A 14,650-nucleotide genomic window follows, 5' to 3' on the forward strand; every position below is an offset into this window, starting at 1 on the left:
TGGATGGTCCTGTGCCTTTGCTGGCTGCAGGAACCATTAGTTATCTGTCATGGAACAGCTTTGTGGCCTCCAGATCTGGTGTTATTTTAATATGTTCTGAATAGCTCCAAAGAATTTGTTCCTCAAAAAAATTCACCAGTTTTGGGTAAAAGATTTATAAATAACTTAATGATAAAGTTACATTAAGTGTATCATGTGTTCTGTATGCCTCTGTTTCTTGAGGAGGGAATACACAAAGGGGGGGGGGCAAACCCTTACTTTTCAGGAATTATTTAATTTTAATGGCAAAATGTGTTACTAGCTTTCTTACGCAGCAAGCTATTGATATTTATCTTCTTGTGTCTACTTGCAAACTCTGTTAAAGCAGAGTTTATAGATGTTTTTAAGTGACGATCTCCATTGATTTGCAGCGATCACGTTAGTGGTGTCTTGCTTTTTAGGAGCCACTGGCACCTCCAGTGCTTATGTTTATTGCAGGGGTAAGGAGTCAGTGATGCAACATACCGTGGCTTTTGACAAATGAAAGCATGAAGGGGGAAAATTGTTTCAGTTCTTCCTCCTGTGACTGCCAATTCTCAGCATCTTGGGGTACCTGCATGTTGTGGATCAGAGGTGTTGCTTTACAGAGCTATCCTCTTAATGTTTTACCCAGCGCAGCTGGGGAAGTGGTGGAGACAGTTTTTTTTTTCTTGCTGTCTGGTTGTCAGGGCCAATTAAGTTGTCTGGTGTTGGGAGGGAGGGGAAAAACAACCCACGCAAGGAAACAGGGAATTTTTGTTGTTGTTTCTGGAACTGTTGCCACTAGCTTCTGAAAATATTGGTGTTTGCATTGAGTTGTTTCGAATTTTTTCTTACAACAATCATTTTAACATCAGGAAGCCTGACTTTTGGGTTTAGCTTGATAGTATTCGCTTAGTGTTACTGCAGGAGAAGTCATGTTGCTCTTCTCTTCACCCGTTATAGAAGAATCACAAAAGAGGCACAGTAGCTACCAAACTGCCTCTGCCTCGATGATTGTGTTGTTCCAGTAACCCAAACAATCCTTAATTAAATTTCTCCAGCTGCCCTGAGTGTTACATTCACTGAAATGCTGTTTCATTATGTTTTCTAGGGCCGGTGTACCCGAGAGAACTGCAAATATCTCCACCCTCCCCCACACTTAAAAACACAACTTGAAATAAATGGACGCAACAACCTGATCCAGCAGAAGACGGCCGCAGCCATGTTTGCTCAGCAGATGCAGTTCATGCTCCCGGGCGCGCAGCTACAGCCAATTGTAAGTTCCAGCAGTGGATCCATCGGGTTCACGCTGCTCCACAGTTCTCTCTGTTTGCTCAGGAGGCCCCAGCCCCGTGCTTGAGCTCAGGCAGTTGTCTGTGCCGCACAGGGTTGGGCAGAATCCTCCAGAGGGGTGTCTGATGCTACCTCTGCATCTCCTTGCAAGCTGTCTCTCTCTGATAACTGTGATCAGGTGATCAAGTGGGAGGATCTTACCACCAGGTGCATATTTGACCAGTTAATTTGTATACATCCCAGAAGTTCTTAGTGGCTCAATTCCAGTGGATCCTATTTTGGACAGTTGTTTTACGCTGGGAGAATGGGGCTGACTCGCTTGGGCTAGATGTGTTGTACTGGTGGACTAAAACTGGGGAAGATGAATCCTACCCAGACCTTAATACGTTTTATTTCTGGGAGTGAGAATTCACTGCAGTTGTCCCAGCAGAGAGTTTGTCACAGCCTAGCTAATGTCACAGCCCTGTCACTTGCTTTTCACAGTAATGCTGTTTTATACTAAGAGCAGGAAAGGTTTGCTTGTCTTTAGGTAGGAAGGGAAGCCTGTGGGAGACAGGTGTTTGTAGAGCAGGTAGTTCAGAGAAGCCTTCACTGCCTGTCCCTGGTTTTGCCTGTCAGTTAAAACAGGTTTTCAGGCTGGAGAACCCTGTCACAGCAGGGAGAGGATTGCTGGTTGGTGTATCTGGGAGGAGGTGACATTTGTCAGCTGAGTTTTAGGCTGTCACAATGTATATTTTAAGAAATGTCAGAGGTCTTGAAGCAGCTCTTCGGTGCTGACATGAATAAACTGCACTGAGAATTAATTAGGAGTTCTCAGGTTAAAGTTGGGGCTGAATATCTTTCCTGGGGCAATGTGCACTGGATGTGCCACTGTTGGGTGCTATGCCACATGAGAGGACTGGCTGGATCCCTCCGACAAGCTCTTCTAGCCTGAAGGTGTGCACTGTGAACCAGCCTGGTGTCCCACCTACAGTGCCTGGCTTCTCTGCCCGAGTGGAACTCTGAGTATGTCACCCCAGCTTTGAAAAGCTCAGGTGTCTCTGCTTTATTCTCACCAGAGACTGGTGAAGGGTTCTTCCTTGTTGGAGGCTGTTGTGATGTTTAAGTGCTTGTGATGGAGGTGTGTTTCAGCAGGGACGGCTGGCCAGTGCCCCTTCATGATGGTGGGACCAGACCAGGGCATTTCCTCAGTGTGGCATATTCCTCCTGTCTTTTGGGGGCTTTTCCACCTTCACCGTCACCCTGACCATCCCGTGTGTCTGTTAGCGGCTTTATCTTGGCCCTGCCATGTAAGCTAGGAAAATGCTGTTTGTTCTTTCCATTTTGAACATGGAAAAGTGAGGCAGAAGAGAAAACAGGCCACAGAAAAAGTCTTTAGTTGTGCTGTGCCTTAGGCTCTAATCTGCTGTAGTCTTTGCACCTCTTTTTTTGTGGTGTTTAAAAGTATGTGCACATCAGAAGGAAATCCTGAATTCCCACAAAATAGTAGCACTGGTTTCCAAGTCCTGTACCAAAAGCAAACCTTTCCTGTTTGGGGTTTTCCTCTGTAGGGAATTCATAGTGGACAGTCTTTGGCTGGCTGTTTCAAACATCTTTGGGATTTCCTCTTTGCAAAGTTCCCACCTTCCCACTTTGCAATCTAGCAGGTCCAGTACACTCCTGAATTTCACTCCTGCCTTTTAAATTACCTCTGAGACTGAATGTGTCGGTTTGTCTGGTTAGTGCTCTCATTTCAGAGGTAACCTTATCTGATGAGAAAAGTCCCTGGTTTCTAAATTGTGCCATGAGGGAGACATGGGCAAAGAAGAAAAATAGAAATTTGCTCTGCAATGACTGCTCCCTTCCTGCTTTCCCACACTTTGCTCAGAGTAAACGAGCTCGTGGTCTCATTCCTGCTGCCCAACTTGCTCCACACCAATTTCAGGACAAACAAGAGATTGCTCTTTCGACTGCCTTTGATTTCCTAAAGATGCTGTCAGTGGAAGCTGGCTTTGAGAATTTTTTTTCTCTCTAAATGAGAAGGGTGGGGTCTCCTTCTGGCTGCACATGAAATTCTTCAAAGCAGAAAGTATTGTATCAGATGCAGCAGCAGAACAAATCCCATGTGATCAGAAAGCTGATCAACGAGATGCCTGCTTAATTGGGATGCTTGCCAGAGATGGGATTTGGAACAGCGTGCTTAATAGCTCCAAACAATAGCTGAATGCTTAGACGTTTTAAAGTGCGTTTTCAACAGAAAAGCTACCACGTTAAAAAAAAAAAAAAAGACCAAATACACAAAAACCCCCATCAAACCCAAAACAAAACAAACCAGCACTTGACAGAGCAGCTTTTCACCAGTCTTCCTGAAGTGGTCTTCAATGTGTGTGTCTATGATCTTGCATCTAAACATTCACTGCCAGATCTTGCACCGCTGCTGCTGTCCCGAAGAGCCGATCTTTCTGCTGAGCCAAGAGCCAGGCCCCTGGTGGTGGCTGTTTGATGAAGGTGCTCTCAGAGGAGAGCCATATCCCAGGTGGGCTGCTTGCTGCACGCTGCTCAGAGGAACCTATGAGGTGTGAATTAGTGGTTGCTGGCATGGTCTAATTTCTCTGAAGTTTCTGGTTGCTCTCTGATGTCGCTGCTCACCGTTCGTGCAGAGCTGAGAATCACGTGTGTGTTGGGTGCCCGTGATGCATTTTTGAACAGACTGCTTCATACAGCACTTTAAAATGAGTCAGGCAAGAACACAGAGCAGAGTATTTGCTCAGCATGGTGTATCTGTCTGGGAGAGACCTTGGAGAGATCATATGGGTGCCAAGTAGGAAGATTCTCCTAAAAGTTTTGACTTTTAAAATTCCAAATTCACTTTGACTGCTGGCTTTGGTTGATATGTGCTGGAAGCCCTCTAGGTTGGTTTTGCCTCTGTTTCTGCTAGACTGTTTAAAAGTCATGTTGAAGGTGGATAGAGCGGGGCTCTGGCATTGATAGGAAGAGCCATTTTGGCCAATGTTGTGTCTGGTGTCTCAGATATGGTTACTTTGTGCCCTATCTCACCAGTGCAAGATCACTCAAAAAATGCTGCACCCTGGGCCTAGTCCCCACTCCATTCTGCTTTATCCCTTTGCAGCAGTGTGATACAGACTTTTGGAGGTGGCCACAGAGGTGCTTCAGCACAGGGTCCTAATTGACATGGTGGAGCAGGGCAGTGGTTTGCCAGGTGCTGCCACATTAGTGCCTGAACATGCTGTTGGTGGAGCACAGCAGCGTTGACACACCTGCCCTGCAGCTGCCTCTGCTGCTGCCTGGGAAAGCTGTTTCCTCTCTCTTTGTTTTCAAGCTCTTCATCTTTTCTTCCTGTCAAGGTCTTTGTAGCCAGGACTATCCTCATGGCTCTGGGTCACCTATGCCTCTGAAGACAACTCAGACTTTAATCCAGCTCTTGATCCCCTCCTGAGGCAGTGGGATCCTGCTACCACTCCTTGGTGCTGATGGAGGGGTTAAAGCAGAGGGTGAGCAACCTGCTTGGCCAGTGATGCTTGGAACAAGTGCTGGAGCTGATTTCAACAGGTGCTTTGCGCAGGCATTTGTTCTATGCAGCAAAAACCTGATCTGTATCTCAGCCTCTAGTCAAAGGCACACTAGGAATGAATAAACACGTGTACCCTGGCCCACCCAGGAGCTGGTATCTGCCAAGAGACAGTGCTGTGGGGCGTTAACACCTGTCTTTTACACTAGAGCAGCCCACAAATGAGAGATCCTTTGAGCTGAGTGTGTCTTTGCAGTCTGATTGGGGAAACGAGCATCTGTGGTGGTAGGTAGCTGGATCTTTGGCTGGTCGGATTCATTCCAGCATGCTCAGCCTTCACATGGGAGGGTGTTTTTGCAGCCAGCCCCATGCAGTTACATTGGAGGGGAACACAGGTTTTTGCTTTTTCTTACAGCATCAATTATGTTTTCAATATCAGGGTCTTCAGTCTTGTCAGTACAAGCTTCTTTATCATCATTTTTATCACCAGACTGTAAGCTGCCATTGTTTTTTGTGTGCTTTCCATGCATAGGTGCTTAGCAGTGACCTGTCTCCCCTCCTTCAGGCCATCAACACCTCCATATTTACAGTGGGTCTCATTTTCAGGCTTTCCCTTTTTAGGGTCTGAGGTAGCTCAGAATCAACACTTCCTGGCTGAGACGGGGCTTGTGTTTGACAAAACACCAGCCGCTCCTCTGCCTTCCTCTTCACACCCACTCTGTGTTTCTTGTCTAGCTTTAGCACAATTTCTGCTAGGCAAATTGAATGCAACTTCTAGTTTGTTAACAAAGTCAGCTGTTCCAGGTTCTGTCATCACCGGTGGTGACAAATACCCCTCTCTGGGATGATGCCTTCTCTCTGCTCACACTTTCGACTCAATGGCTTCCATGCTTGGGATCGGAGCTCAGAGCTGTCAAAGCCCCCTGAGATGTATTCTGACAACATCCATTTAATCTTTCTTTTTATTATTAATATTCTTACAAGTATTTTCATACTCAGTAAACCAGTCTTGTGAGCTGTTACCAACCTGAACCCTCTGCTGCTGCACTGTAACCTGTTCCCCCTGCTCAGGAGTTACTGGTAGCATCTGTGTCCTACAGTTAATAAAAGTTAATTTGCAGGGAAGCCTGTCCCTGTATTTCCTGAATTTGCAAAAGGTTTAAGCAGGGCAGCAGGTGTAAATGGTGATACTTTCAATCCTTCTGTTTTGCCCTAGAGCACACCAGCAATTAAGTTGAGAGTTTGTTTTTTTAGTGTACAGTTATAGTATTACTCTGTCAGATCTCTTGGCTGTGTACAGTTGTGTTTTAGCCCCTGGTGGGATGTGGGAAAGAATGGGAAGGGTAAAAATGAGAAAATTTATAGGTTGAGATAAAGACAGTTTAATAGGTAAAGCAAAAGCTGCACACAGAAGCAAAGCAAACCAGGGAATTCATTCACCACTTCCCAAGGGCAGGCAGGTGTTCAGCCTTCCCCAGGAGAGCAGAGCTCCATCATGCATAACGATGACCTGGGAAGACAAATGCCATTATTCCAAATGTCCCTACTTCCTTCTTCCCCAGCTTTATAAGCTGAACATTATGCTGTAAGCTGAACATCATGGGTCAGTTGGGGTCAGCTGTCCCAGCTCTGTCCCTTCCCAGCTCCTTGTTGCAGTCAACTCTCTGGTGGGTGGGGTGAGAGGCAGAAAACCCTTTGATTCTTTGTAAGTGCAGTAACAAAAACACCCCAGAATTATCAAGACTGATTCCAGCACAAATCCAAAACAGACCCATACCAGCTACCATGGAGAAAATTAACTGTATCCCAGGCAAAACCAGCACAGCAGTCACAAGAGGTGGACACAAGACACGTTGAGGAGAGCAGTGCTGTTTGGAGTAAAAATTACAGTTGGGTTCTGGCTGCAAGGAAGAAATTTGCTCGAATTCCCTCAGGACATGGGAGACCTGCACAGACGTAGAGGAGAGAATTGGCTGGCAGCATCCTTATTACTGGTACTGATGCATGAGCCAGACTGGATTTCCCAATCCAAGACAGGCAGCCGGGTCTGGCAATGAGCACAGCCCATCTTTTCCCCTCATCAGCCACAATAAATACAGAGCTCCCTGGTGCCAGCTCACAAAGGAGCAGTTTTCAGGGTGCTTAGCACTCTCCAGACTTACAACCCCAGTGCTTCTAGGTTTAATGTGTTGAGTGAGGTCTGCTTGTTCTCTGGCTGCACACCCGCTTGGCTGCCGAGTGCGAGTCCCCTGCCCGCGGGCAGGGTGTGGAGCAGAACTGTCACTTCCAATCAGTGAAGCGGGCACATGGTGCAGGCAGAAGGAGCGGTTGTGAAACCTTGGGAATGCGGCAGCAGATGTCAGGGCACGGAAATGGGTGAACAAACAGCGGCAGCAATACAAACACATGCTGCTCCTTCACATACCCCTCTGCAGGTCTCCAGGATCTCAAGTAGCTTGTACTCCCTGATGTTCCTCGTGGACCTCTCTGCTTGCTTCAGCTTGAGTTCAGTTCAGATCCATTGGCCCTTGCTGATTGCTCCCAGTGAGGAGAGGGGCTGCTTTTGAGGAATGGCCTTGGAGATGGGGACTGTTTTGGGGAGCAGGACCTGCTTCCCAGTTTGTTGTGGCTTTGGTGGAGAGGCTGCTGTATTATCTCTTAATGAATGTTTCTCAGCCCTTCTCACCAGTTTCTGGTGAATTCACTCAGTGGGAGGCATTGCGAGCCCCCAGCCTTCCCAGTCTGCACAAATGCCCTGTCACCCTCTGCTTCAGCAGTGGGAAGAACATCTCCCCTTTGTCTCAGAAACCAGGTAGGTCCTTGGGCTGGCTGCTGGTTGTGTTTGAGCCCAGGCAGGAGAAGGCTGCTGCAAAGGATCTCCTGAAACTTTGGAGCAATGTTTGTGCCACACCTGTGCAGTCAGGATACTCCTGCTGTATTAGGTGCTGAGAAGCACGGGTAGATTTGCCCACACATTTGTGCAAGGCACATATACTGCTAGGTTTGGGCTACTATGGGTACATAAAACAAGTGCTGACAACGTGTCAGGCCCCAGCATAACCCTGTGCAGACTGGCCAAGCTGGAGAAGCTCCTTAAAATAGCATTTACAGTGTGAATAGTGACGGAAGTTCAGCAGATACCACTGTAATTACTGGTGCTCACACAAAAGAAAACAGTCTAATGGATGCTGCCTTCTCACTAAAGTGTTCAGGGAGTCACAGCAGTTGAAAATCCTAAAGAGCTTTTATAGCAGGAAAAGGTGAAAAATGTCTGGGAGCCACAGAGAATTGAAAGAAAGAAGAAAATTATTTAATAAAGGGCTGTGGATTGGAGGGTCTATGGATTTAATGGCTAAAGTCTTCCAACAGCTGAAGCAGTGCTTGACTTGGGCTCAAAAGAAGGGAAAATTGTAAATCCCTCCCAGAGAGAGAATTATTTAGTTCTGCTAAAGATGTTAAAGCATCTGGCACCACTGATGCAGGAGGCTGTCTCCTCACTGAGGAGAAGAAAGTGGGACGTATTCTGGCAGCACCCTGTCATTCCCTTTGCCACCAGCCTAGGAGCTGCTTGCTGTCACTGAACTTAGAAAGGGGCATTGTTTAGCTAAAGCTGTGTTAGCATAGTTTAGCTGGTGTTACTGTGGACTCGCTTCTTCCACGTCACAACAAGCAAAGTATGAAAGTATCAGGATGAAGACGCTGTTGAGGAACACACTGTCCACGTCTGGTTTCCTTTAGAAGCCCACAGGACTAGAAGTACCAAATTAAAAGCAAGGAGGGAATGATGTGTGTGGCCAAAAAATTGCCCCAGGCCATTGAGTAAGCACACATGTATTTATTGCCAAGTAGAGGCTGTAGCTCCCAAGGATGGTATCATGTACACCTACAAATGGAGCAGCTTTAACTGGAACCCAGAGTTCACAGTAGAACAGGTGACAGGAGGGAAAATAAAAATAGGTGCAAGTCTCAGGCTGCTTCCACTGGGAGCTGCTTGAGCCCCTGCTAGAGGAGCGGGAGTGCTGCCATGCAGGCTCTAGTCTTCCAAGTGGGGGCAAGGGGAATTTTTCATCAGCCGTAATTGGTTTAGTTCCCAAATGCACCTTGGATCTTGTGCTTTAAAGTCTCACAAACTCCCTGGCTGTAGGGGCTACTCACAGACTTCGAGCATCTGCTTTAGGAGCCTTGTGTGATCTGGCCTGCCTGGCAGCACAGCAACTCCTTTCCCAGACCAGCAGCACTGCTGGAGCAGTTCAGGCCAGGGAAGAGGTCTCTGGCCAGCCAGCTTCTTGCTGAAGCTCTGCTGTGGTCCGAGGGTCTGACTAACACAGTGCAGGGATCTGAAGTAGTCAAGATCTTTATGGCCTGTTGTTCTGTCTCTTCATTGCCCTTGCAGAATAGGTGGGGTCCTGGACCTTATACTGGTCCACCTCAGCCATCTCACCTGGTACACTCTGTCCATGGTACCTCCAAGCCTAAGACTCACCTTGCTTTTGCCAAAGCCATAAGGTCTGGCATGTTGTGACATTGATGAGTTTGGTGTCTTCTTGCTGCCATTCTTGTGGAGTGTGTGGGATACTCCTGCAAAATGGCTTTTGCCTGGGGGCTCTTGGCAGTCTGAAGCCAACCCCAGATGTGCAGGATGCTGGACCACCAGGTTTATCACAGCAGAGATACCTCCTTGATTCTAAATGATCCCTTTTGTCTAGCTGAGCCACACTAGCCATGCTGATATGGAGCTCGGTGCAGGCTGATGGTGAATTCAGTCATGCAGCTGATGGGGTTACCTGCTTCCAGGTCCTGAAGCTGCAGTTTGCCTTGGAGTCTCCCTGCAGCATTGCAATGTAGACATACAGAAGCTGAGACATTTATTTGGGAATGAGAAGTCTGTTTAATTTGGGCCTGCCCTAATTGCTGGCATGAAATCCTTAATTGTGTCATTAAACTATAAAGATCATCAATATGCTTTGATCTGACAAATAAACATGCCTTGTATTCAGGATGAGTCACAAATCTGTGAGTCAGGAGAAGCCAATGGATCGCAAATAAATGGCAACAAATGAATAGATTGGAGAGCACAGCATTTTGATGTGGCTAATCAAATTGTCTAAAAGGATTGAAGTGATGCAAGGCTTTGATGGGTAATCCAAGACAGATCTTTTTAACTAATACTTTTGTTTTCCTCTTTCCATACACAGACAACATTTCCTGTGACTCCATCGCTTGCAACAAGCCCCACGATGGCTTTTAGTCCCTACCTGAGTCATGTTTCTCCTGGGATGGGCTTGGTTCCTGCAGAGCTTTTACCAAATACTCCCGTCCTGGTTTCCGGAAATCCCACTGTTACAGTACCAGGAGGCTCTGCCGGGCAGAAACTGATGCGTACGGATAAACTGGAGGTATTTGGACATCTGATGCAATACTGCTGACAGGGCTGAACAGGACATGTGGGCCCAGCTGTTGCTCTCTGCTAGAATGACCTGATGCAGCACAGTGCAGTTTAATTTGCAGCTTTCCTAACACAGGGCTGTTGATGTCTGATAGAGCAGACTCTTGTGGGGCCTGATCCCAAATCCTTGGAAATTTGGGAGAATTTGCTCTTCTGATTTCACTGGGTGTTAGAGCAGGGTTGGGATTGGTTTTTGCCACACTTCAAAAAAAGAAATGCAAGTAGGTGATCTGCTCTTACGCTGAATTGAGTAGGAGATGTTTTGGAAGTAACAGTCACTTCCCTTGTCTAGAGATAGGTTTATTGAGCTTTTACAGAAAGCTTTAAGATGGGAGTGGTGTGTGCGGGGCATTGGAAAGACATCTCTCCCCCCACAGATGGCTGGGCATGCTGGGACTTAGTGTTAGAGGAGTTACAACTTCTTTGAAACCCTAAGCAGAGGCTCTGCAGGAGATAAGGGCTAAGGACCTGAATTCAGAGGCCCCTGCAGGTGTAAATTATAACACAGGAAGGTAGTGGAGAAGGGTGTAATTTCAAAACACATTGTTTTGTATTATGTGCTTTATCTTGCCTTGCTGACGTCTCACCTTTCCCCACACTCAGTCTGATAGTGCCATGGTATGTAGCTGTAGTACTCAACAACTTCTCTCAGCTCCTCAGACAAGGAAACCTTGCAGATCCATTTTGTGAAACCTTTTCTTCTGCCTCTGATGCTTCAGTGGTCATAACTTAGGAGAAGCTGCAAGATCTTAATAAAACTAGTAATTTGGGCAACACCTTCAAACACATTGCTGTGTAATCAAATGTGCTGTCATGTAATGCCAGGGTTGGGGTTTTATTGTGAAGGGCAGTAGACTATTTATGTGAAAGAGGCACCTCATATTTAAGAAAAAGCACTTGTTGCAAATAACAGCAGCATGTAACATTTAGAATTAAATGTCCTACCCAAGAGTGTACTCCATAACAAATACATAATGTAGGTGAGACATAAATGGCAGAGTTATTAACATTTAAGCTTTAGAGGCAGAGCAGGAATCCTGAGCTCCCCAAGTTTTGTCAAAATGACATTGTCTTTATGGGGTCACTTTCCATTCTGCACAAATTATGTATTTCACTTGCATTTGGTAATTGCCCTTATTAATGTTGTGGTTTTTTTCATTCCCTGAAGCAGTTGTGAGTAGTACCAGTTGCTCCTTTGACTGTTGATATATGTGCTACCCCAGATGAGCATGGATTTAGAATACACATGTGCTTTAATGTGGCCAACTGAACTGATATTCTGTGTTGAAAATACTGAATGAAGAGTAAATTCATGTTCTGCTCAACAATGTGACTTTCTTTTAAGGTTTGTCGAGAGTTTCAGCGTGGAAATTGCACACGTGGTGAGAATGATTGCCGCTATGCTCACCCTATAGATATTGCAATGATAGACACAAATGAAAATACTGTTACAGTTTGCATGGATTACATCAAAGGTCGATGCTCTAGGGAGAAATGCAAGTACTTTCATCCCCCTGCACACCTGCAAGCCAAAATCAAGGCAGCTCAACACCAGGTGAACCAGACAGCTGCAGCTGCAATGGTAAGTAGAGCTCTTCTCAGGCTGTAATTCCATTGCTAAGAGATTTCACGTGTCATATGTGTTGTTTGTGGAAAAGTAGAGAGCTTTGTAAATGGCTGACTAGAGAGCCGAGAGCATGTGCAAGATGCATCCCATCTCTTCATCCTTTCTCTGTGCTCACCACAGCATGAAGCCCTCAGTGGCACAGTACATCTTGCCAGGTATGGACACGGTGACCAACCCAGTGATTTGCTGACATGACATTGTGATGTGACATGAATGCAAGTGCAGCAGCACTTGGAACCTTCCTTGGCTGAATCGTAGGGATCAGTTCAGTTTCCTCAGTACACAACAAAAGCAAAGACTGCCCATCCCACAATTAGATCACTTGCAGGGAGATCCTGGCCTGTTAAAGTCAGTAGCAAAATTTCCACTTAAAACAGACAAGATATCAATTGTTTGAGCTTAACAAACTTGTGGCTGATACCTTTGCCAAGGCTTAGTGAAATTACAAGACACAAACCAAGGGTGACTTCCTGACCTGTTTGGTGCTTTGGACCTGGTAGAGGTGGTCCCACTGCACTTTAATTTGAATTGTGTCTGTATCTACACTTCTGAAAACGAGTCAAGGAAGACTTACCAGATGAAACTCTTAGTTGGAGTGTGCCATTTTTTTAAATTCGGTTTAATGGCACCTGTTTATTCCAGAGGTGAGAGAGCTGGGTAGGGAAGAAGAGGTCCAGGGGATCTTAACCATGTGTATGAACTCCTGATGCAGGACATAAAAAAGGTGGAGGCAGACTCTTCTCTGTGATGTCCAGTGAATAGGACAATGGCACAAATTGAAATTCAGGACATTTCATTTAAACATAAAAAATTTCTTTACCAAAAAAAGATCAAACACTACAACATCTCTATCGTTGGAGACACTGAGAACCTGCCTGGATGCAGTCCTGAGCAAGCTGCTGTAATTGACCCTGCTTTGAGCAGGGTTTTGATCTAGCTGATCTCCAGAGGTACCTTCCAACCTCATCTGTTCTATGATTTTTTTTAAATTTTTTTTAAATTAATATTAGAAAGGTTCTTGTCTCCTCTTTGATTTAGAATTGAGGCTACCAAAATTTTTCTAAATACCCTTTTTTTTTTTAAGATAGTAAAGGAATTTGCTTTTCATTTGTGCTGAAGCATAATGCAAAACCAGGGCAACTCTAGAAATTAAATAAGTGCCCTCCTTGTAGCACCAGTATTACCTGGAATATAATTTGAACAACCAATTTATACTACGGTATTTATTTGTCCTGCAGATTTTATTTATTAGTTTTCTGATTGTTTTTATTATTGTCAAGATAAGAACCCAGGTCTGTTGAAAAATAACCTTTTGAAATGAAACTCTTGTGTTTTTTACAATTGAATCTTTATTTTTCACTAATTATCTAGGACACTGCTACTTAACCAAAGCCTATGCGTGTTTTATTCATGCTGCTGGCTTCTCTTAAAAATGTAATTAACCTTATTTGTATGCCGTTAACTAGAACCTTTAAAATATTTATTGATAGCTTGTTGCATCACCCTTGCTACCAAAACAGCCTACATTATTCATTGACTTTTCAAGGTTTGATGCATTTACTGTATCTGTTGAGGTGTAAGACTTTAATAATGGGAAGAGTGGTGCCCCATTTTCTTGGACCAAAATATAGATGACAGACAATGGGTGTACCTTCTAAAAGCAGATTTGGAATGACTTCATATCTAAATTCAGGACTTCTGAGGGACCCAATCCTGCAGTTACTTGACATACACAAGTAGTAGCTTTACTCACTCCTGCTTGGCTGAAGTCAGTGCAGCGCTTGGATGAACTGGGCCGGGCTCGGTCCCCAGTTCAGGATGGCACTTAAGCACGTGCTTGAAGCTCCCTCCGTGTCCGGTGGTCCTTCCCTCTCCACGAGTGCTCTGCTGGCCCCTGCATGGCTGTAGCTGCAGCACTGGGGCTGCAGCCCAGTGCAAGTGCCCTTGCAGGTGCTGATCCCCGAGCGCTCCTGACCCGCTGTGCCAGCCGCCGCGACGAAGCCCTAAAGCACATGTCCTGTGATGACATTTCTTTACTTTTAAAACTTACCGAGGCAAAATAGCTGAGTAGCCGCTAGGCCAGGTAATTACCCAGCCACCCCACGTTGTGCATGCCTCGTCTTTTTAATATATTGTATAATGCATTCACTTTTTTTATTTTTTTTTCTCTTCGCCTCCCCAAATTGTTGCTCTCTCTTGACACACCTCTGCTTGCTGTTTTTGTTACTGTGCTTGACCCCCCTCCCTGGCCCATTGCCATCATGTGCTCGCTGCCTGCTAATTAAGACTCAGCCAGCTGTCAGATCACTGAAGCGACCGCTCGAGGCAACCTTTGACCTGGTACTTGGACCTTTCACCTTCTTGCTTTGCACGTAACCATCTTAGTCTGCATGAAAGCTCTTGGTCTGTGGTGTTAGTGCCCGGGGAGACTGCCCATCCCAGCCAGAAATGTTGCAGTGTGCGTTCAGACATGCCAATCCTGTGCCCCACACACCATCCACTAATATTTGAGCTTTGCCTCCTGAAGGCTGGATGTGTTTTGGAGGCAGTGAATAATCTTGAGGGGAGGCAGCTCTGGCTTTTGAAGTGTTTTTTTCAGACATTGGCAGCTTTGGAGTCATGAGATGCGGTGTTTCAGTGAGAATTTAACTCATTAGGTCTGCAGTGGGCTGTAAATGCCAGAGGACTGGGTGGTGTGGGACAGATCCAGCAACTTTTTGTGGTATTTGCAACATTACAGCCTTGCCTGGCAGTGCCATGCTGGTACTGCCCTGCA

The 14,650-nt window shown here is 45.8% G+C and overlaps 1 protein-coding gene across 7 annotated transcripts in view; it reads left to right on the top strand.

Moving 5' to 3' along the window:
• MBNL3 (muscleblind like splicing regulator 3) overlaps window positions 1-14,650 on the top strand; it is an 89,815-nt gene that overhangs the window by 60,583 nt on the left and 14,582 nt on the right. For all 7 annotated transcript variants that reach the window (XR_005565974.1, XR_005565975.1, XM_039387828.1 and 4 more), the window contains 3 exons: window positions 1,112-1,276; window positions 9,997-10,197; window positions 11,593-11,829. Coding sequence is in view for 5 of the 7 variants with exons in the window: in XM_039387828.1 (XP_039243762.1) it covers window positions 1,112-1,276; window positions 9,997-10,197; window positions 11,593-11,829 (603 nt within the window). In the remaining 2 variants the exon portion in view is untranslated. The remainder of the gene's footprint in view (window positions 1-1,111; window positions 1,277-9,996; window positions 10,198-11,592; window positions 11,830-14,650) is intronic.

Source organism: Pipra filicauda, unplaced genomic scaffold, assembly GCF_003945595.2.
Source record: "Pipra filicauda isolate LSUMZ 115617 unplaced genomic scaffold, ASM394559v2 scaffold58_size5111680_pilon, whole genome shotgun sequence".
NCBI lineage: Eukaryota > Metazoa > Chordata > Aves > Passeriformes > Pipridae > Pipra > Pipra filicauda.